Source organism: Pipistrellus kuhlii, unplaced genomic scaffold, assembly GCF_014108245.1.
Source record: "Pipistrellus kuhlii isolate mPipKuh1 unplaced genomic scaffold, mPipKuh1.p scaffold_m20_p_16, whole genome shotgun sequence".
Lineage (NCBI taxonomy): Eukaryota > Metazoa > Chordata > Mammalia > Chiroptera > Vespertilionidae > Pipistrellus > Pipistrellus kuhlii.
This window is the reverse complement of record NW_023425471.1, coordinates 25,734,492-25,759,392: the sequence shown is the minus strand read 5'-3', so window position 1 is coordinate 25,759,392 and position 24,901 is coordinate 25,734,492. Positions and strand designations below refer to the sequence as shown.

The 24,901-nt window shown below is 36.5% G+C and overlaps 1 protein-coding gene and 1 pseudogene across 1 annotated transcript in view; one reads left to right on the top strand and one right to left on the bottom strand.

Annotated features, from left to right (window-relative positions):
- Window positions 1-24,901, top strand: part of ATP7A (ATPase copper transporting alpha) — a 138,059-nt gene that overhangs the window by 81,498 nt on the left and 31,660 nt on the right. Inside the window, exons 5-11 of the mRNA XM_036439860.2 lie at window positions 6,826-7,032; window positions 11,468-11,631; window positions 17,360-17,521; window positions 19,907-19,983; window positions 20,177-20,402; window positions 22,065-22,298; window positions 24,016-24,107. Coding sequence (XP_036295753.1) covers window positions 6,826-7,032; window positions 11,468-11,631; window positions 17,360-17,521; window positions 19,907-19,983; window positions 20,177-20,402; window positions 22,065-22,298; window positions 24,016-24,107 — 1,162 coding nt within the window. The remainder of the gene's footprint in view (window positions 1-6,825; window positions 7,033-11,467; window positions 11,632-17,359; window positions 17,522-19,906; window positions 19,984-20,176; window positions 20,403-22,064; window positions 22,299-24,015; window positions 24,108-24,901) is intronic.
- On the bottom strand, window positions 18,360-19,893 carry LOC118720131 (annotated as a pseudogene).

Below are 24,901 nucleotides of genomic sequence, written 5' to 3'. Positions count from 1 at the left end.
CAGGGGAGGGCAGTTGTGGGCAGCTGGGGGAACCAGGCCTGCAGGAGAGCAGTTAGGGGGGGCCCAGCCTGCAGGGGTGAGGAGTTGGGGGGAATAGGCCCACAGGGGAGGGCAGTTGTGGGGGCACCAGGCCAGCAAGGGAAGGCAGTTGGAGGGGACCCAGGCCTGAAGGGAAGGGTAGTTGGTGGGACCAGGCCAGCAAGGAAGGGCACCAGGGGGCACAAGTTGGGGGTACCAGGTCTGCAGGGCAGGGCAGTTGTGGGCAATCAGGCCAGCAGGGAGGGCAGTTAGGGGTGACCGGGCCAGCAGAAGAGGGCACTTGGGCAAGCCTAAGCCAGTAGGGATGAGCAGTTTGGAGGGACCAGGCCTGCAGGGGAGGGCAGTTAGGGGTGACTGGGCCAGCATGGAGGGCAGTTGGGGGTGACCAGGCCTACAGAGGAGGGCAGTTTGGGGGGACCAGGCCTTCAGGGAAGGACATTTGGGGAGATCAAGGCCTGCAGGGGAGGACATTTGGGGAGACCCAGGCCTGCAGGGGAGGACAGTTAGGGGCAACCAGACTTGCAGGGGAGGGCTGTTAGGTTGGCAGGCAGAAGCGGTTAGGGGCAATCAGGAAGGCAGGCAGGTGAGCAGTTGGGAGCCAGCAGTCCTGGATTGTGAGAGGGTTGTCCAACTGCCCATTTAGGTCGATCCCACGGGGCCCCAGATTGGAGAGGGTGCAGGTGGGGCTGAGGGACACCCCCCCCCCAGTGTACAAATTTTGTGCACTGGGCCTCTAGTGTATATATAATATGAAAAGCAAATATTGTTTTAAAAAGAAAAAACATAGAATTAAATCATAACATTTAAATCATGAGTTTAAATTTAGGCATTCAACTTACTCCAGACCTGGCCCAAAGTCTTCCTATTTTCTGACAGTTGTTACCTTGAACTGAAATAATAAATGTATATACAATGGAAGTTGCCAATGTAAAGCTATTGTTTTAAATTGGAATTGCACGTAGCCTTAAATTAAACTGGAAATGCCCTAATGAAATGTCTTGCTGTAAATAATAATGGAAAAGTTGTATAACGAATTACCAGACAATGCCATTAGTAACCTTTGCTCTTCTGATCAAAATGAAGGATATCAAATAAATATTTTTTTCAAACTCACTAAAACTGAGAAGCATAAAAATTATATTAAACCCAGCTTAAATTATTATGGTAGATAATTTTTAGTGGAAGAGGACCCAGAGATATACTAAACATTCTTATATTCATGGCAAAAGTTAGAAATTATAGAATTCTCACTTTTTAAAGTCAGGATAGAGTTAACATACCTTAAAATTCACCCTTTTAAAGTACACAGTCTGATGTTCAGCGGTTATAGCATCGGCTGGCACACTGAAGGGTCATGGGTTTGATTCCCGGTCTAGAGCATGTACCTTGGTTGCAGGAATGACCCCTGGCCCTAGTCAGGCCGCATGTGGGAGGCAACCAATCGATGTGTGTCTGTCACATGGATGTTTCTCTTTGTCCATCTCTTCCCTTTTCTTTCACTCTCTAAGGTTCAATGGAAAAAATGTGCTCAGGTGAGGATTAAAATTTTTAAAAAATTTCACAATCCAGTGGTTTTTACTATATTCACATGGTTTTGTAGTCATTACCACTATCTAATTTTAGAACATTTTATCACTTGCAAAAGAAACCTCATACTCATTAGCACTGACTTCCCATTTTCCCTACCCCAGCCCCTGTATCTATTGTTCTATATTTGTTGTTATGAATTTCACAACTCTGGGTACCATGTACTAGTAAGTGTAATCATAGAACATTTGTCCTTTTGTGTCTGCTTTCACTTAGCATAATGTTTTCAAGGTGTGCATGTTCATAACATGTATCAGTACATTATTTATTTTTATTGCTATATAGTATTCTTTTGTATGTATATACCTCATTTTGTTTCTCCATTTATCAACTGATATAAAGTTAGGTTGTTTCCACTCCTTGGCTATCCTATATAATAAAGAGGTAATGTGCTAATTAGAGCCAACAGCAGAATGACCGTCTGGACTACCTTCCAGATGAAGCTGGGGCTGTGAGGGCTGAGCCCCTTGCATGAATTTCGTGCATGGGGCCTCTAATTATAAGTAATGCTGCTATGGCCAATTTGTATACAATATTTTGCATGAATATGTTTTTATTTATCCTAGGTACATATGTAGGAGTGGAATTTCTGGGTCTTATGGTGAACATATTATATTTCACATTTTTAGGAACTGCCAAAATCTTTTTAAAAGTAGCTGTACAATTTTATATTCCTACCTAGAATTCTCATTTTCATAAAGAAAATTTCAGACCAAGATTTTCTAATAGAGATAAGTAATTCCCTATTAGAAAATTTATTCAGAATACTAAAATGTATAAAGAGTCTCCAAAACTAAAAGTCTGAATAAATTATAAGAATCTATAATTGTAAAAGGAAATTATTAAATAATCAAGAAAAAAAATTTAAATTGGAAATATTAGATGTGAAATTCTATCAAGTAGCCATAAAAATGACTAAAATTAGTTCAGCAAAATTTAATTGTATCTATCATCACAACTTTTAAATGTTCAAAATGACAATATTTGAAATTATATTGATTCACATTTCACTAATTCATGTTGAATTATTCCTCAGAGTTTCTGTTAAAGTAAAATATTTTAGCATACATGATGTATTATGTTGTCAATGATTACCACTACATAAATAAGTTTAATTTACATCAATATCAGTCAAACAAGTTACTTACACTGTGATATTCCTATGGCTCTTATATATATAGAAACCCAAATTATATTACATATGGTATGAAACAAATATTTTTTATGATCAAATCTGGTATCTATCATATCATAAGCAATGACTGCACAAACTTTCAGACTGGACCTCAAAATGGAATTTGTTCTTTTCACTTGGGTCTATATTTTTGTAACAGAGTCTATATTTGAATTTTAATAAGCTCCTCCAGTAATTAATATACACATTAAAGTTTGAGAAGCACTTGTCTGAATAATTTGCTGCATTGACCTCTTTGAATAAAACCTCTGAATTTAATCTACAGTATATTAACATTGTTCATTTAATGCAATAACATTATATAATATAATTTAAAATAGCTAGCATGTATGAGGTTTTATATAAGAAATATGGGTGCATGGGGGGGGCTAATATTGGAATGAGAAGATGTATGTAATAACTTAATAAAGAAATTAAAAGAAAAGAAATATGGGTGCAGCAAAAGTTGAACTTTCTAATTACCTTAGATGAATTCAAAGATGTACTTGAGCAATAGGAGACATTCTGATCAGACCAGTAAGTGGAATTCAAGAGTACTTGTTAGTGCTGGCACCATGTCTGTCATTTACGTCCTCAGAACCATGAATGCAACATGTTCAGTAACTTGTTTTTAATCCTTACCCGAGGATGTTTCCATTGATTTTTAGAGAGAGTGGGAGGGGTAGCGGAGAGGGAAGAGAGAGAGAGGAGAGAGAGAAATATTGATGTGAGAGAGACACACATTGATTGGTTGCCTCCCACGCATGTCCCAACTGGGACCCGGGATTGAACCTGCAATCCAGGTACATGCCCTCGACTGGGAGTCGAACCCATGACCATTCTGTGTGCAGGCCAACACTGTCACCACTGACCAACACCGGCCTGGGCTGTTCAGTAACTTTTAAAAATGATTTTTACTTCAACCTACTATTGTTAAGGGTGCTAGGATTTGATTATTCAGCAAATAATTGCCAGGAGCCTGTTATGTGCCATGCATCTGTTAGGGCTCATAAACACATTGATGGACATGGTGAAAAAAACCATAAAAGAATAGGTAGAATAGTGGCTACAGTGACCCATATTATTGGGATAAAAGGTTGACATCAAATGATTGTATTTTGTGTTTTGCTAGAGATCAATCAATGTTTAAAATGCCACCAGAATTGTTGCTACCCATTTTTTGAATGTCAGTGTCAGTACTGATCCATTGTATACCACTGTGACCTGACCCAAACAGAGATCAGCACATTTCATTTTCATGTCCTACTAGTCCTGCATAAGCCGTAAATATTAAAGAAGATAATGAGAAAAAATGGGGGTGTTTTTATGACCATCAATCTCATCATTTTCTTAAGCAGACATAATATATGACGTTGTCTTCACTAACCAGTTAAAGCAAACAAAATACTTGATTAAATTCCTTTCCTTTTTGTAACCTTTTTAATCTTTAATTTCAAACTTACAGAGAAGCTGCAAGAATAGTACAAAGAATTTCTGTGTACCAATTGTACTCACATTCCCCACTTGTTAATATTTTACCACAATTGTTTTATCATTCTCTTTATCTATCAACAGATAGACATCTATACATACACATAAATAAAAACACACATATATAACTTTTTAAAAAAATATATTTTATTGATTTATTCACAGAGAGGAAGAGAGAGGGATAGAGAGTTAGAAACATCGATGAGAGAGAATCATCGATCAGCTGCCTCTTGCACACCCCCTACTGGGGATGTGCCCGCAACCAGGCACATGCCCTTGACCGGAATCGAACCCGGGACCTTTCAGTCCACAGGCCGACGCTCTATCCACTGAGCCAAAACGGTTCCGGCATATATAACTTTTTTTGAATAATTGTTTTTAAACCATTTTCTGATTATGTATTTATTCTTTACGTTAGTTTAGACACTGAACCTACCAGTTTTGAGGATTGGATTAGAAACCCTTTCTTTGGCAAAACCGGTTTGGCTCAGTGGATAGAGCGTCGGCCTACAGACTGAAAGGTCCCAGGTTCGATTCTGGTCAAGGGCATGTACCTTGGTTGTGGGCACATCCCCAATAGGGGGTGTGCAGGAGACAGCTGATCTATGTTTCTCTCTCATCGATGTTTCTAACTATCCCTCTCCCTTCCTTTCTGTAAAAAATCAATAAAATATATTTTTTAAAAATAGAAACCCTTTCTTGAAATTTTTAGAATCTTTTCTGATTGGTGCCTCAAGTGCAGGAAAGTTAACCTTTTTTTTGAATTCATTTAGGAATTAGTAGTGTTACGACAGCCAATAGAAAAGCTAATTTAAATAAACTATACCCACTTAATTCATTGTGGCTTTTTAACTTATACATTGTGTTGAGAGGTCATGCCAGTGTAACTAAAAGGGACTGCCTCTATGACTTATTTTTTATAACATTTTAATTTAATACTGTACTTATAGTGTCGAAATTGGAGATTACCTCTCATGCCTGAAAAAACTAACTTCTTCTGGAATAAGACATAAACTAATTTGCAGTATAAACATTTTTCATTGTCCAAGTTCAAAAAATTAAGTCTTGGTAGTAATTATGAGAGAATTAAAGTAAGATTCTGGTGAGATTAATTTTTTTTTCAAAGCCAAAGCTATTTCCTTTGGGTAAATGAGCCTCCTTTGTGAGTTCTTTAACATTACAGTACTCTTTGGTAAATTTTGCCCGCTATGTTCTGAATGATGCTCTCATAGTCTGAGTGACTCACTCAAGACTGAGTAATTTCAGAATTGGAGGAATCTAGGCATTTGCTATTTAAAATGTCCATTGCTTTACCCAGACTGGTAGAAAAACAGAATCTCAGGCTCCTACCCTACATGTACTGAATCAGATCTACATTTAATAAGATTCCCCAGGTGACTGTATGCGCATTAAAATTTTAGAGCCATTATTATACTGATTGTCATTATATTCATCAGAGAAATGGTTAGGCTTTTGTTACAGTTTCTTTAAAGATGCCCTTCTTCAGCATCCTAGGAACCAATTCTGCTATGTAGGGCTTCCTCTGTCAGCTCTCCATATAGACCTGAACCAGATTTTTGCTCAAAGGGAAGAAAGAACAAGTTAGATAGGTTATTGGAAATTTCCACTTCTTTTCTTCCTTATTTCTGCAGGAGAGTAGAAAATCTTTAGATTTTTTTTTTTTTTACAGGTGCATGGATATGCTAGAGAGTGTATTTTTATTCCTTCTGGGAGGTGATTAATACTGCACTGAATAAACTAAAAACGGAAATAGCAGCTTTTTTGAGACTTCAGGGGAGCTTCTAGGATGCTAGGCACTTCTCACTGTTCCAAATACCATAAGCATTCTACAACGAGATTCTTAAGTACTCCTTTGTGCAAAATTAAAATTATTGCTAACTTATTCCTTGTCTCTTCTTCCATTGTCCACAAAGACATTTTAGTTTTAAGAATACAATATATTAGTGTTAAAAATTCAAACAATACAAAAGTATCTATAGAGTAAATTTGTTTATTTGTCTGTCATTCTGTTCCTGTTCTAACAGAAGTAGCCACTGTTCATAGTTTGGTATGTAGCCTCCAAGGCTTTCTGATGCATGTTTTCATATATAAATACACTCAAAAATTTAAATAACATTATACTGCAATGCTGTTTTGTAAATTGCTTTTGGTTCCATTTACTACACCACAAATTGCTTTAATACATATGCAAATTGTTAGCATGGTGATAAAAATCAGCTATAAAAATAAGAGCTATCCATTAACAAACTGTTCTCTACTTAGGGTTTGGGATGGAAATAATGACTGAAATAACTTGATATAACCAAAGTTTTATTTACTCAGTTTAGACTTTCCTTAAAACTGGATGGTCAGCATTGAAATTAGAAGTCACTTCCTAGAAAGTATAAAGATAACATAGGTCCAAGCTGCTTTCAAAGGAATGGGTTGACAGTGTCTGGCGGTGGATTGTGATGAATGACTAGGATGCAGCTGGAGAATACCTCAAATGAAAAGAATCTTTCCCTGTCTGCCAGGTACAAATGAGCCATTGGTGGTAATAGCTCAGCCCTCATCAGAAATGCCACATTCGACTGCAGCTAATGAATTTTATACTAAAATTATGACACCAATTCACAACAAGGAAGAGACAAAGACGTCATCTAAGTGTTACATACAAGTCACCGGTATGACTTGTGCTTCCTGTGTGGCAAACATTGAACGGAATTTAAGACGAGAAGAAGGTGAGATACTCTTAAAGCTTATTGTTTTATGTTCTAGTTTGAGAACTCCGACATTTTTGTCTTTGTATGTATTTTGTTACCATGTTTATAATTCTTGCCAAGACCTCCTAAAGACTATCAGTAATGTTCAGGATAGCCTTGACTTTCTAACAGCCAGTTGTTGTTAGAGTTTTGTTCCCTTATATATGGTTCCTATCTCGTTTGCTTTATGATCACATTTTAATATCAATGAAACTTGTAGGAAAAATATAAAAAGGAAATACATTAAATTACTATTTTTTAAAAAATATATATTGTTATTTGTTTCAGAGAGGAAGGGAGAGGGGGAGAGAGATAGAAACAATGATGAGAGAGAATCATTGATTGGCTGCCTCTCTGCACTGGGAATCGAGCTGGCATCCTGGGCACGTGCCCCTGATCAGAATCAAACCCAGAACCCTTCAGTCCGTAGGCCAACATTCTATCCACTGAGCCAAATTGGCTAGGGCAAGATTATTACTCTTTATGGACCTTGGTTGCAATGTATTTCAAAAAACATACAAATTTCCTAATAAAGTTATATGTAAAACTGACAACTAAAGTTCATAAATTGTTACTATACCTAGACCAAGCATAAGACTAAAACCAAGTTTGTTTAGAATTACTGTACATGGGTGGGAAAAAGTAGGTTAAATTACTAGCCATTGTTACTAAAATATAAATCATAAGTAAGGATATGAAATAATAACAATAAGAAGACAAATAATATAAATAATACTATAACCATACTTCAGCTAATCATGAGTGAGTATGCAAATTAACTTGACAAAGATGGCAGCGGCCCTGCCCCCTAGCCGCTCTGGGCCTGTAGGAGTCGGAGAAGTTGGGCGCCATTGCCTGAGGCTGGCTGCAGCCAGGGAGACCAAGAAGCTGCCTGCCCCATGATCCCAGGCCGCAGCCAGGTGCAGAAGCCTCATATCTGCCTGTCCCATGTCCTAGGGGAGAGAGGAAAACCAAGTGCCAGTGCCTGAGGCTGGGTATAGCCTGGTAGACGGAGAGGCTGCCCACTGTGCAGTCCTGGGCATCAGCACCTACAGCTGACTGTGTCCCGGGGGACGGAGAAGCTGCCCACCCTGTGGTCCCGGATGCCAGCACTTGCGGCTGCAGCCCAGGCAAAGCCGCCTGCCCATCATCCCCTGCGGCTGCAGCTGGCCCAGGCGCCTAGGGCTGACCAGAGGGAGGGAAGCCCGGATCCCGGGTGCCTGTGGTCTGCTGGAGGAGGGAATCCAGGGTCCCGGGTGCGGGGCTGAGGCAGAGGTGGTTAGGGGCAATCAAGCCAGCAGGGGAGCAGTTAGGGACGATCAAGCTGGCAGGCAGAAGCAGTTAGGGGCAATCAGACAGGCAGGCAAGCAGCTAGGAGCCAGCAGTTCTGGATTTTGAGAGGGATGTCCGACTGCCAGTTATACATTGAGGGGTCCCAGATTGGAGAGGGTGCAGGCCTGGCTGAGGGACACTCCTCCCCCTTCCCCCCATGCACAAATTTTGTGCACCGGGATAATAAACTGTGTTTCATATACTCACAACTGTAAATCTCTTTTGTCCACTTTTTACATTGTTCTCTTATAACAGTCTGATCGTTGAACTTTGCTTGCAGTAAAAACGTTTAAAAGTTAATATTGTGGCCCTAACTGGTTTGGCTCAGTGGTAGAGCGTCGGTCTGCAGACTGAAAGGTCCCAGGTTCAATTCTGGTCAAGGGCATGTATCTTGGTTGCAGGCACATCCCCGGTAGGATGTGTGCAGGAGGCAGCTGATTCTTGTTTCTCTCTCATCGATATTTCTAGCCCTCTTTCCCTCTCCTTTCCTCTCTGTAAAAAATCAATACAATATATTTTTAAAAAGTTAATATTGTGTAATTTTAGGTTACAAAGTCTTAGAAATTCTACATTATTTATTTAGTCACACTCAGATATTTTAGCTTATACATTTACATTTATATTATTGGACTTCATATATGGCATAGTAGATTTCTTAACCATAGAGATATGTGATTATGTTTAATGAGACTTAAGTCATGGGCACCCCTAACCCCAAGTGTCGTAGTTAAAGATACATGCTGTTAGTCACAAGGGATGAATAAGTAAGATTAGTAAAAGCTTATTCCCACTATTGGGGAAATAACTCAAAGTATATATAGTAATAAAGTAGGTCTGGGGTGAGTAGAATCACCTTATATATAAGATCAAAACATTATAACAAAATGTATACAGCGCCATTTTCATTTCAATATTGTCTTGTCTGCATTCTGTCACTTCTGCATCTTTTATTTCAGCCTCCATTATAACTAATAAAAGTGCAATCAAGGCTGAAGCTTATATTACACTTTGATTGATTAAAAAAGAAAAGGAAGGAGGTTGCAAGCAAATGAAAGCAAAAAGAAATTTCTGGGACTCCTGTTTAATTTTATAATCAACTATTTTGGGCAAGTTTCATGAGACAAGCAATGCCTGTGCCAATTACAAATCTTTTTTAAAAAAAATTATTAAATTGATTCTACCAGTTACTCTCTATTATCCCCGTTATCACCTTTTAACCCAATTAGGAATACAATTGCCGAGCTGGGGTGACTACATTGATTTTTTTCCTTTTTTTTTTTTTTTTAAACTTTTAAAAAATATATATTTTATTGATTTTTTACAGAGAGGATGGGAGAGGGATAGAGAGCTAGAAACGTCGATGGGAGAGAAACATCGACCAGCTGCCTCTTGCACACCCCCTACCGGGGACGTGCCCGCAACCAATGTACATGCCTTGACCGGAATCGAACCTGGGACCTTTCAGTCCGCAGACCAACGCTCCACCACTGAGCCAAACTGGTTTTGGCTGACTTTTTCCTTTTTAAACCAAGTAACACTGGTCTTCCCATAATTTAGGCTCATTATATTTCTAAAATTGAATAGAAACTTCTAATTATACTTTGAAGTAAGAATTTTAAAAGTATCCATAATAAATATTAAACTTATTTTTGAAACTTAATAAACCAGAATTTCCCTTCTATTTTGGTTTGGCTAAAGATTACATTCAAATGAGCAAAAAATATTTTTTTCCTACTTTCTCTATCCTCTTATTAGTGACACTTTCCTGTGTATCATTCTTCTGAATTAGTTGGTACCCACAAAGTCCAGAGAAGCACTTGATATAGAAAACTTAGGTTCTATTAGATGCTTTGTTTTCTTAATAAAAATTATTAAGTTAATATTTGTGGGAGTTTCCTTTTTATCAAACTCCAGAGCTGACCTACTGACTAGTGGTCCCATTCCTTATCAGTTAGCCACTAAGTACCACATATTCCTAGAAATAGCTGCCATTTTCTACTATGTGAAATAATTTTTCTTCCTGGCAATGAGATCAATAGCTGGCCTAGAGAAGCGTGATGTTTGTTAACAAAAGGCTTTCACCAAAGAACAGTGTGACTGCCATAACTCCTTTGTTCTGTTAACAAGTGTGTGGCACTTTTTCATTCTAGAAATAAGAGCACTTTAGATTAATGTGTGCCAGACAGTAAAACTTGGTGAATTTAAATAAATGACTATAATTTGATATTATGTGTATGTTGGTAGTCTTAAGAGTCTTTGCTACAACTGCAGTGATCTAAAATCATGAGTTCCTTTCTCTAGGACTATCGCATTAGTTTCTAAAAATGCTTTATATGATTAGGTCTCAACTCATTGCAATTCATGGACCTTATTTGGATCTTAATTCAAACAAACAAACAAAAATCTGTGTTAAATTAACTAATAAACGGTTATATGACACTTGTGGACATGTGCATATTGCCTAGATATTTAATGATATTAAATAATTATTTTAGCTGTTATATGGTATTATGCTTATTTTTAAAGAGAACAGTCTCTATCTTTAAAAAATGTATATTTAAATATTGACATGTGAAATGATATGATGTCTGAGATTTGCTTGAAAATAATCAGAGTAGAGGGCAGAGACTACTTGGATAAGAACATAGAAGAAAAATTAGCCTGGTATTATTGAAAATTGTTGAAGCTGGGTGATTGATACATCACATTTATTATGTTGTTCTCTCGTGTGTGTGTGTGTGTGTGTGTATAAAACTGAAAATTTCCATAATAAGGCCCTCTTTTCAAATAGTTTTATTTGGTTCGGTTTTAAGATTCTATTTAAGTTAAGTAACAAATTTCTCCAGATTTCCATTAATTCTTTCACAGTTAAATGAAAAACAAACATTACTCTTCTTAAAATTTTCAAAAATATTATTGATTTTGAGAGAGAGAGAAACATCAATTTGTTGTTCCACTTGTTTATGCATTTATTGGTTGATTCTTGTATGTGCCCTGACTGGGGATCAGACCCACAACCTTGCAATGTTACTCTTTTTTAAAGGTGTGTTATCTGAATTGTTTTTCTTATCAATGCTCCTAGGAATATATTCTGTACTTGTGGCTTTGATGGCTGGCAAAGCAGAAGTAAGATATAATCCTACTGTTATACAACCCCCTATGATAGCTGAGTTCATTCGAGAGCTTGGATTTGGAGCCACTGTGATAGAAAATGCTGATGAAGGGGATGGTGTTTTGGAACTTATTGTAAGTAAGAATATTTATGTAATTAATAAAATTACCAGGAAAATTTAACAATGATTCGAAAAGGAGTTCCAATCATGATTAAAGCTGGGAAAATAAGACATAAAAGGAAAATTAAGGGAACTGGAAAATGGAAGGATAAGATATAACTTAATGGTGGCCTTCAAGCATGGAATGTAAAAGATAATCATCATATCTCTATTAAGAACCAAAAAAGAAGAATTTGGTTTAAATGGATAACTGAAAATCAACTTTTAAAAATGTAGTATGATTCTTACCTATAGCATGTAAAATAATAAGTTTCAGATGCATTAAAATTTTATAAATGAAGTAAAACATATTGATTTATACTTGATCTTAGCTCAAAGGCCAAGAAGCAGTGGGGCATATTGGTTTAAAATGGTCATTTTCTCCAATCTAGCAAATCAAGTTTTGTTTGTATAACTTCAACAATTAATGAACATTTCAACCCTGTGCCAAAATAGGTTCCAGCTCAAACAAAAGTTTATATGTAAAAAATGAAACCATGAAATTTCTAGAAGAAATATTTGGAGCTTTTTTTTTTTTTTTTTTAATATGCTAGCATTAAAATTTCAAACATCAGAAAAATCAAAAGTGTTATACAGTGGACATCCTTATACACACCACCAAGATTCTGCAATTAACATTTTACTATATTTGTTTTTATAATACATAAGGCTATCAATACATTATGGAAATAATTTTAGACTCACAAATAAGTTACAAAAATGGCACAGAGAATTTCCATGTAACCTCTACCCAGATTTCCCTAATGATAGCATCTAATTTGTCATTTAAAAAATAACATTAGAGTAGGAAGGGCCTATTTTAAAAAATCTCATATAACATCCACAAATGAAAAGATGGATAAATCAGGTACATAACATTTTCTTCTTGGGGAAAAAGCAACATAAAGCCAAAGAGAAGTAAAATAATTGTAATTCATCTCATAGATGGTTAATTTTCTTAATATATGAGAAACTGTTATAAATCAATAAGAAAAGAGCCAACAACCCAAAAGAAATATGGTAAAGGATATGAACAGACAGCTCACAGAAAAACCAAAACATTGCCTCTTTAAACATATGGAAAGCTATTCAACTTCATTTTAATAAGAGTAAAGCAAATCTAAACTTCATTGAAATGCCATTTTCTACCTATTAGATCAGTAAAACTTAAAAACAATTTTTGTTAACACTGTGTTTGTGATCTCTCATATTGCTCTTGCAGTGTCAGTTGCTTTAAGCTCTTAGCAGGAATTTGACAATATTTATCAAAAGTAAAGTTGTGTATAGCTTTTGCCTCAGAAGCTTCGCTTGTAGCAAGTTATCAAACACATTTGCATACTAGTATGTATGAAATGATGTGTAAAGATGTTCATTAGATTTTTACTTATAATATCAAAAGATAGGAAAAAACTAAATGTCAGTTATTGGGGAATAGGTAAATAAATTATGACACATACATACTGTAGGATACTAAACAGCTATTAAAAAGAATGGGCAGATTTTTACTTTTTAAAGGCTTTAAAAATTAATAGCTTTATTGAAACATAAATCACAAAGTATAAACCCCTTTTAGAGTGTACAATTCAGTGGTTTTTTAGTATATTCTTGGAGTGGTGCTAGTATCACCTCAAACAAAATTGAAACAAACTCATAGTCTCAAATAGCAGACTGGTGATTGCCAGAGAGGAAGGTGGTTATTGGAACTGGGTGAAAGGTGAAGGGATTAAGAAGCACAAATTGGTAGTTACAAAATTGTCCTGAGGATGTAAATTACAGCACAGGAAATATACTCAATAATCTCTAATAATAAAATCATAATATGCTAATTAGACCAGATGTCCTTCCCGCTGAAACTGTGGTTGGCAGGGGCTGAGCCCCTTTCACAAATTTCATGCATTGGGCCTCCAGTCTCTCTCTCTCTCTCTCTCTCTCTCTCTCTCTCTCTCTCTCTCTCTCTCTCTCTCTCTCCATATATATATATATATATATATATATATATATATATATATATATGTATATATATATGAAAGGCTAATATTCAAAGCGTCCCCTCAGAAGTTTGACCAGGAGACTGGGAGTTCCATTGCTCGCTATGACATGTGCTGACCACCAGGGGACGGTGTGGAACGAAGGAAGGCCCCATCTGGCAGCTGGAAGGCTGTTCTGATTGCTGGCCAGTCCTAGGGACTCTACCCATGCATGAATTTCGTGCACTGAGCCTCTAGTATTCTAATAACTATGTATGGTGCCAGCTGTACACTAGAATTATTGGGGACGATCACTTTGTAAATTATATAATTGGCTACACACTGTGCTGAACACCTGAAACTAATATAAAGTAATATTGAATGTCAACTGTAATTGAAAAAATTGCTGGTATAACATCTTTGTCTAGTAAGTCCAGTGTTTGGGCTTCTTCAGGGACATTTTCTATTGATTGCTTTTTTCCCTGCTTATAGACCATACTCATTTCATTGCATGGTCTCATGATATTTTTGTTAAAAATATAGCAACTTTGGAAATAAGATTCTTCTCACCTCTTCAAGGTTTTCTCTTGTCATCATTTGTCGTAGTTGTTGTTTGTTTAGTGACTTTTCTGAACTAATTCCATGGAGTCTATATTCTTTGTTGTGTGTGGCCACTGAAGTCTCTGCTTTATTAGCTCAGTGGTTAAAGATTTGATAGAGATTTTCTTAAGGACCTGAAACCAGTAAGTCTCTCAGTCTTTGCTGAGGAACTCTGTGTAAATGTTGGGACATGCCTTCAGCACTCAGCTATGTGCATGTCAGTTTTGCCTTAGCTTTCACTTTCTGTCTCCACAGAGCCTAAAGATAAGCCTGAGGTGAGAGGTTAGGGTCCTTTTAGGGTTTTTTTCTGTGCACAGCTCTGGACATGTGCACAACCCTATGCTTGTGCATTGTCTTCTAGATTCCTAGGAGAATGTTGGAACTGTTATGGATGTCTTGCTTCCTTGTTTTTCCTTTTAGGCTCTGTGGTTGGCCTGTTGTTTGCACCAGCTGTTATCCATTGGCTCAGGCAGCCATAAGATTAAATAATTACCTCTATCTGTTTTTGTCAAATTCTTCCAGAGGAAAAAGCTTTTTTGTACTTTCTGAGCTCCAGTCAGAGCAAATACAGACATCTTTGCAAGTGGAATAGTTCATAGAACCATCAGATGGCTCCAATAATGAAAACTTTCTGATAAAAAGATTTTGAATGAGTTCCAACCCTTTTTGCCCTCTCTGGTGGCTTCTGTTGCAGGTTTTATTTGTTTGTTTGTTTGTTTGTTTTTTATCATGATTGTGAGCTGGTGGTCTTCATGACGACACAGAGCTGGAGAGGAGGGGAAATTATAATGCACATAGGTTAGTGTTTTATTGGGATTCATCTGATTTTTCTTGAATAAATGCTTCCTGGGTTGCTGAAAATTTTTGTCTAAGTTCCAAATTTCTAAAAAAGTTGCTTTTAACAATCCCACCCCCCACAGTTTTTCATTGCTTTTATGAAGGAGAAAATTTTCAGAAACCCTTACTCCATCATTACAGATATCCGTATAGTAGATATTCTTGAATAAATGCTTTTCAATTCATTACATACTTTTTGGTTACTTCCCAGAGTCTTTCAACACTTTTTTTTTTGTTTTTATTTTTCAATTACAATTTATTTTAAATATTATTTTATATTGTTTTCATGTGTTCAGCATAGTGGTTAAACAATCATATACTTTACAAAGTGTTCCCTTTGATATTTCTAATACCCACCTGGCACCATACATAGTTATCACAATATTATTGGCTATATTCTCTATGCTGTACTTTATATTCCTGTGACTATTTTGTCACAATCAATTTGTACTCCTTAATCCTTTCACCTCTTTCATCCAGTCCCTCAACCATTTATTTTGTTCTTTAGATTCCGCATATAAGTGAAATCATATGATATTTGTTTTTCTTGGACTGACTTATTTCATGAGTGTAATACTCTCTAGGTTCACCCAAGCTGTTGCAAAAGGTAATATTACATACTTTTTATGGCTGAGTAATATTTCATTGTGTAAATGTGCCACAGCTTTTTTTATCTACTTATTTATTGATGGGTACTTTGCTTGCTTCAATATCTTAGCTATTGTATATAACTGCAATGAACATAGTGATGCATATAGTCTTTCAAATTAGTGTTTTGGGTTTCTCCAGATAAATACTAGAAGTGGAATTGCTGGATCATAAGGAAGCTCCATTTAAAAAAATGTTTTTTTATTGATTTTTCAGAGAGAAGAAGGGAGAGGAAGAGAGAGAAATAGAAACATCAACGATGAGAGAGAATCATTGATTGGCTGCCTCCTGCACACCCCACACTGGGGATTGAACCTGCATGTCGCCTGACTGGGAATCGAACCCCTGATATCTTGGTTCCTGGGTTGCTGTTCAACCATTGAGCAACACCAGCCAGGCAGAAAGTTTCGTTTTTAATTTTTTGAGGAAACGCTATACTTTTTTTCATAGTGACTACACCATTTTGCATCCCCACCAACAGTGCACCAGGGTTCCTTTTTTCCCACATCCTGGCCAAAACTTGTCATTTGTGGATTTATTGATTATAGCCATTCTGACAAGGGTGAGGTGATATCTCATTGTGGTTTTAATATGCATTTCTCTGACAATTGGTGACATTGAGCATTTTTTCATATCCCTGTTGGTCATCTATATGTCTGTCCTCTTTGGAAAAGTGTCTATTCAGGTCCTCAGCTCATTTTTTAATTGGTTTGTTTTTTGTATTTTTTTGGTGTAGAATTGCATGAGTTCTTTATAAATTTTGGATATTTACCCCTTATCAGATGTAATATTCTGTGGGTTGTCCTTTCATTTCATTGATGGTTTTCTTTGCTGTGCAAAATCTATTTAGTGTGACATAGTTCCATTTGTTTACTTTTTGTTTCCCTTGCCTAAGAAAATATATCAGAAAAAATATTGCTAAGAGAAAATCAGAAATTTTACTATGTTTTCTTCTAGGAATTTTATGGTTTTGACTCTTACATTTAAATTTTTATTCCATTTTGAGTTTATTCTACATTTTGTGAGAAGTTGGTCTAGTTTCTTTCTTTTTCCCCCTATATATCTGTCCAATCTTTCCAGCATCACTTTTAATAGCTTTTTGAAATGTTTCTCCAGTTTTACCATTGCTTTTTAGGGAAAAGCAATGGTAAAACTAGATGAGCTCCTTATACTATCACCCCAAAATTCCTGCCTCATGACTTTAGAATTTAATATGCAACTGAACTATATATAAACTCACTCAACACATAGGGCAAAAATATTTTAGACAAATGTAGAACATTTTGTCATCCATTAACCTTTACTGAAAGTAATACTAAAGGCTATGTAATTTAGCAGGATGAAGAAATATATAGAGGGAAGCAAGACATTAAATACAAGAAACAGTGATTTGTGAAATTTGTACAAGGAGTAGTGAGAGGAAGAAACTTTTGAGATCCTCTTCTGTGTAACCTGTTCAGCTCGACCTTACCCTTGTTCAATGTGATATAAAAAGTGTTCTAAAAATGTTCTAATGGTCATATCTAAAGGATATTAATAGTGCAGAAGATCTTGTGTGTTAATCCCATGTTACAAAAGTTATTTTAAAGTAATAACTCATGTTTAATGGAGGAAAATTGTATTTCTGAATAACGTTTTTGTGTTTAATAGGTGAGAGGAATGACGTGTGCCTCCTGTGTACATAAAATAGAGTCTACCCTCACAAAGCACAGAGGTATATTCTACTGCTCTGTGGCCTTGGCAACCAACAAAGCACATGTTAAATATGATCCAGAAATTATTGGCCCCAGAGATATTATTCATATAATTGAAGTAAGTGTCAATTTCTGTGTTCTTGACTATTTAATCAACACACCTTTGAATTACTTATGTTTGTATCAGATAGAGACAATGAAAAAAATCTGACACATTTGGTTACTCTAGATAGCATCTGGATCAAAATTTAATGTAAATTTTGTAATCTGCCTTTTTATGGTATTTTTCAGGAAGAGGTAAGCAAAGGCATACTGACACTATAAATCAGGAGCCGACTTAAACTGGAAACACAAGGATTTAAAAATGTTTAAAAAATGGAAGTGAAATACAATTTGTTATGAGTGAAATATATGTTAATCATGAAGGAAATGAAGCATCTTGCTAGATGCTTTATTGTTTGTTAAGTCAAAGCAAAAGTTGTATTTTTAAGTTAAAGTAAGAAATTTAAAGGACCAAACACTTTTCTTTATGATAAATTCATCTTGTGTTTTTCAATATATCTTACATGTGGACATGCTTTAAAAGTTTCAGTGTAGTATAGCATTGGTGTTATAATCTAAAGCACATTAGTAGTTCAGATAAGATCTTTTTAAAAATATATTTTTATTGATTTCAGAGAGGAAGAGAGAGGGATAGAAACATCAATGATGAGAGAGAATCATTGATTGGCTGCCTCCTGCATGCCCCGCACTCATTTTTTATTTATTTGGGTCCTCTCTCTTTGTTTCTTGATAACTATGGGTAAAGTTTCATCAATCTTGTTTATCTTTTAAAGAAACAGCTCTTGGTTTCATTGATTTTTTTTTTTTTGCCTTTCTTTCTACTCTAACCTTGATTATTTCTTTCCTCCTAATTACACTGGGATTTTCTTTTCTTTTCCCCTCCCCCTGCTGACACTGGACAGTTTTTTTTTTTTGTGAAAAACCATGGTGTGGGAGGGAGAGACTTGTATGGACAGGACCAGGGCCCATCTGGGGGGATTTAGCTGGACATCAGGCATTCCTCCATGTAGATTTAGAGACAACATTTTCATGGTTACTCCCCCTCACCCTAGAGAGCCGAGTGGGTGAATAGGGGCCACCCTAGGCACTGCTGGGAGCCTTGGCCAGCAGGGCTTCTATGTCAGGCTCGATGTCAATGGTTGGGAAGCAGCGGCTGTGCCTGCGCCCAGGCAGGCCTTCCGAGCCCCCCAGGAACTTCTCGGAGTTCCAGGCTAAGTCCTTGCGGCACACGGGATACCAGGTAATGAACTTGGGGTCTGTCATGAGCACAGTGGCATCTTTACTGGGTGTGGCAGAGCCTTGCGCAGGCAGAGGAAGAGGGGGTGCACCTGTGCCATTCACCTAGCACTTTTCTAAGAGCTTGAAATTGAGCTGGAACCCGCCACCAAGCCTAACATACTTGAGGGAATTCAGGATCTCTTCGTTCTTGCGTTCTCCTACTGCCCGAACTGGCTGCAGGGAAAGCTGAGCACAACCAGGCTCATTCGTCTGGGTGTAGTCGGGGACCCTCATGCCTCAGAGCGAGGCTACATTCTCAATGAGCAGCGCCTGGCCCTGCAGGGAGCCCCGGCTCACGGGCTCCCCACTGGCCAGCGGGCACATAGAGAACGCGTGTGTGCCCAGTCCATCCAGCGCCATCTGAGCAGCAGAGCACGTGGCATAGGGATTGCAGAATAGGGAGCGCTGGGGACAGGAACACCTGGGCTTTTCCTTTTCTTTTTCTTTTCATTGTTTAAAGCAGTGGTTGGCAAACCGCTGCTCTCGAGCCACAGGTGACTCTTTGGCCCCTTGAGTGTTCTAACGCCACTTCTTCAAAATACAATAGACTCTCCCAGGCCCAAAACCAACTTTTGCTTATGGGCCACGAAGTTTCAATCACACAGTACGTGCACGCCCACATGTGGTATTTTGTGGAAGAGCCACACTCAAGGGGCCAAAGAACTGCATGTGGCTCGTGAGCCACGGTTTGTCGACCACTGTTTTAAAGCTGCACTTGAGTAAAATCATTAGTTTGAGAACAGTAATAAGAATTGAGAAGGTACTTATTTCTTTGACTAAAGTTTATAAACAAAGGTAATTAAGAAAGGAATCACATTTTCATCTTTATATTCCCCTACAGTAACTTGGCACTCAGTAATTGAATTGTTCTTAATGATAATACCATGGTTTAGGATAGGGGTGTCAAACTCAATCAGAGAAGGGGCCAAAATCTAAAATCCAGCCTAAATCGCGGGCCGAATGGTTTACTGAACAGTCATAAACTGTCATTGTGATGGAAACGCAGCGGAGTGCAGTGATGACAGCGCGGTGCGGGCCATATTGCAAGGCCTGGTGGGACGGATTTGGCCCGCGGGCCTTGTGTTTGACACATGTGGTTTAGGATTTCATTTATTATTTATACATTCAGTAAAATACTTGTTTTCTCATGAATTTCCTTCAGAGCTTAGGTTTTGAAGCTTCTTTGGTCAAGAAGGATCGGTCAGCAAGCCATCTAGACCATAAACGAGAAATAAGACAGTAAGTACTTTTGGAGTGTCAGTGAAAAACAGATTGTGACTCTTTGTTAGAAATTTAATATCCTCTGAGCATGTCAGTTTTTACAATATCATCCTTACTCTTGGTGGATTGGTCTCAACTCGTATTTACCTATACTACTTAGAATCTTTAAGCTCTAACTACTTACTAAAAGGATTTTTCTTTTCTACATAAGATGGAGACGGTCCTTCCTTGTGAGCCTCTTTTTCTGTATACCTGTAATGGGACTAATGATATATATGATGGTTATGGACCACCACCTTGCAACTCTTCACCATAATCAGAACATGAGTCAAGAAGAAATGGTCAACATGCATTCTTCTATGTTCCTGGAGCGCCAGATCCTGCCAGGATTGTCCATTATGAATTTGCTATCTTTTTTATTGTGTGTACCTGTACAGGCAAGTGAAATGTTAGCAAGTATATTTGTTAATAATGAAGACTAGCTAAAATGTGGCAGGCATCCCTGGCTGGTTAGCTCAGTGGTTAGAGTGTCAACCTGTGGACCTAAGGGTTGCGGTTTGATTCCCAGTCAAGGGCACATACCTCCGTTGCAGGTTCAATCCCCAGCCCCAGTCAGGGTGCAAGTGAAAGGCAATCAATTGATGTGTGTCTGTCATGTAATTTATTTCTCTCTCTCTCTCCTTCCCTATCATCTCTCTTCCCTCCTTTTAAAAAAAATATATTTTATTGATTTTTTTACAGAGAGGAAGAGAGAAAGATAGAGAGTTAGAAACATTGATGAGAGAGAATCATCGATCAGCTGCCTCTTGCACACCCCTTACAGGGGAGGTGCCTGCAACCAAGGTATGTGTCCTTGACCGGAATCGAACCCGGGACCCTTCAGTCTGCAGGCTGACGCTCTATCCACAGAGCCAAACCAGTTTTGGCTTCTCTCCCTTCTACTCTCTCTAGAAATCAATGAAAAAAATAACCTCTGGAAATGAGGATTAAAATAATAATAATAATAATAATAATAATAATAATAATAAAATGTGGCAAGCAAGGCTATTTTTAGTTGGAAAGCATATGTTTGCCAGAAGCCTATCATTTTATTCTGGATGCTTTATAAAAATAATCTTTAACTGAGTGGTTAAAGTAAATAATAAATTCTGCATAACTCCTAAAGATACTGTTTAGTGACAAAGCAGATAATAAGAGAGTTTAATTTGTATTCAGATATGAATTTGATATTCATTCTGCTATTGTATGTAAATTTATATTTTAAATTATTATAACAATAAGATATCCTGAGCCTAAATACCGCAGCTGGCTCACTTCTACCTCTGTAACTTTCTAAATAAAATTTCTCTTCTAATTAAAAAAAATACATTTTGTTTATTTAATATTTTAAAATTAATTCTATTTATATTAATGATATTAAATATATTTTAGTGTTATTAGTTTATTATTTAAAATACAATACTTATAATAATTATATTGCTTTTCCTCAGCACTTAAATTCATTACTTTTTGTATGTTTTCAGTTCTTCTTTTGAGATAAACTTTTACTGTGGAGCACTTCCATCTAATAACTACATTCCTTTTTCTGATCCTTGTAAAAGGCAATAATGATTTTTAAACATTTTAGTGTGTTTCTCTATACTAATGAAAAATAAGCTTTTGGGTTATGTTTACCAACAAAACCAGCCAACAGATCTAATAGCTTAGGTATACCACTTAGGTTCAATTTTGGAAAGGGGGAGATGAGTTTTATATAGAAAAATCCTTGTAAAAAGAGTGTAATTCATTTTCTATCGATAGTTCTTATTTTTGCTAGGATCAAAAAGAAAATTCTAAGAACCATCTGAGTTTATATTATGGAATATCCATTGGACTATGGAGGACAGCTGCCAAGGGCTTGTACAACAATTTGAATCTTTATGCACACATATCTGCTAAAATACAAACTATTGTTTCAACTTAAAAATCTCTCGTTATTGTTTATGGATTAGATAAAAGCCAAATGAAGTTAACATTGATATCGTATCTTAGCTATTGAGTTATATATGTGAATTTCAGTATTTTTTAAAAAAGCAATGATTATTGTTTCTACATTACAGTTTTTCGGAGGCTGGTATTTCTACATTCATGCCTACAAAGCACTGAAGCATAAAACTGCAAATATGGACGTACTGATTGTGCTGGCCACCACCATTGCATTCGCCTACTCTTTGGTTATTCTTCTGGTCGCAATGTATGAAAGAGCCAAAGTGAACCCTGTTACTTTCTTTGACACACCTCCTATGCTGTTTGTGTTTATTGCATTAGGCCGGTGGCTGGAACATATAGCAAAGGTAAAGTTAGAAAAGGTGACATTTGCTAAATCTTGGGTAGCTAAGTGACCATAATATTTTCTAGACAAGTTATTGGAAATAGATATTGATTTAAATAATCACTTACTGAAATAAGTGTGTTTGTTTGGCAGTATTTTAAGTTAAGTATTCCTTTAGAAGATTTCAAAATTTCTGGAATTAATACTATAGATTACATCCATGTTTATTTTAAGAGAGAGGCATTCAAGAAGTAGTTATTTTTTTATGTATATCATGAAAAATTGATGTGACCACAGTATATAAAATAACAATAGAAGAAAATTTACCTATAATCTCACTTTATAATGGAAATCACTTTATAATTCTGTTCTACATATGTTTATATTTTCCAGAGTGGCAAAGTTAATATTACATACCCCTTTGTACTCTTTTTTAAAAAAAATATATTTTATTGGTTTTTTACAGAGAGGAAGGGAGAGGGAGAGAGAGTTAGAAACGTCGATGAGAGAGAAACAGCGACCAGCTGCCTCTTGCACACTCCCTACCAGGGATGTGCCCGCAACCAAGGTACATGCCCTTGACCGGAATCGAACCTGGGACCTTTCAGTCCGCAGACCGACGCTCTACCACTGAGCCAAACCGGTTTCAGCCCCTTTGTACTCTTAACACTATATAGTTTCCCCCCCCATTTTTGCAGTCGAGATACTTATTTGGCATTTATAAATAATATTATATCCAACCAACATGCTATAATTTACTAAACTATTCTGGTTTTTGTCCTCAATTATAATCCAATTTAAAAAATATATTTTTATTGATTTCAGAGAGAAAGGGAGAGGGAGAGAAACATCAATGAGAGTCATTGATTGACTGCCTCCTACACACCCCACACTAGGGATTTAGCCTGCAACCTGAGCATGTGCCCTGACCAGGAATCAAACCATGACCTCCTGGTTCATAGGTTGATGCTCAACCATTGAGTCACGCTGGCCGGGCTCCAATTTTTAATTTTAGATAAACCTGCATTAAACATATTCATGTCTAATGTCATTTCTATTGAATTAGTGTCTTAGGATAAATTACAAAGCATATGATTAAAAGACATAATGCTTTCTGTAGTTTATGCTACAAGTTGAAACAATTCTTGCTAGCAAGGGTATGATAGTGAAGTAGTTTTACTACAACATCATCAGCACTGACTCTTATCTAAATTCTTGAAATGATATAATATAATAGGGATAAACATTTTCCACACATCAGATATTATATTTCTTCTTTAAAATTTTAAATTGATTTATTAGAGAGAGAGAAGCATTGATTTGTTGTTGTTCCACACATTTATGTTCCACTGGTTGTTTCTCACATGTTTCTCACATCCCAGAGATCGAACTTGAAACCTTGGTATAGTGGGACAATGCTCTAACCAACTGAGTTACCTGGCCAGGGCTTATATTTCTTCTTAGATGAATTGTCTATTTATGTCCTTTGCTTGTGTACCTATTGGGTTCCTGATGTTTTTCTTATTAATTTACATTATTTACTTATAAATTATAGCTAATTATACATTTTATATTTTGTGTACTTTATATTTTTGAAGTATTTTCTGACTTGAACTAATTAACATTCCTAAAGCTTTCTTATAGTTAAATATGAAAATTATATCTTTATTTTAGGTAATAACTGGACTTTTTCTTCCATAGCATTGTTGACTGTTTTTTTTTTTTTTTTTCATTTATAGGGTAAAACATCAGAGGCTCTTGCCAAGCTAATTTCACTGCAAGCTACAGAAGCAACTATTGTAACTCTTGACTCTGATAATATCCTTTTGAGGTATTTATCTTTATTATTCCCACTTTTCCTTTTTACCTCCTTATGAAAATATCAAATATATACAGAAGTAGATAGTAGAGTATAATGAATGCACATAACCCATTTCCCAGATTTAACAATTATTCACATTTATAACTGTAACACCATTTTGCATCTAACAAAATGAACAAAAAACTCTTTAATCTCATCTAATAAGCAGTCTATATTCACATTTCTCCTGTTGTTCTGAAATGTTTTAAGTTTTATTGTTGGAAATGGAATTCAAGCAAGGTCCATGGTCATTATATTTGATTCTTTTAATCAAATGCATGATTCTTTTAATCTAGAACAGCTCATCTTTCTCTTTTACACTCCTTCCCCCCCCCCCCCCCCCCCCCCCCCCCCGTCTCCCTCTCCATACAATTGACTTGTTAAAGAAACATCCATCAGTTGTCCTGTATATCCCAGTTTGGATTTGTCTTTGCTTCTGTGTGGTGTCATTTAACTTGTTTTATAACTCCTGTGTTACCTGTAAACTAGAAGTTAGAGCTAAAGGCTTGACTAGATTTCATTCTTTTGTATTTCTCATTTGTATACTCATAAAATTATTTAGACAAATTTATACAACAAATTGTTTAGTTAACTAAAATCTATTATATTATTTTCTAAGGGTTTCATTTATTTGATCAATGACTATTCAATAAATATTTAGAGTGCCTACTTTGTACCAGAAATTGAGCTGTCCCTCACCAGTTAACAGGACTGACATAGTAGTTCTAGCTTAAATGTTGATTCTAGCCTCCATTGGTAACAAT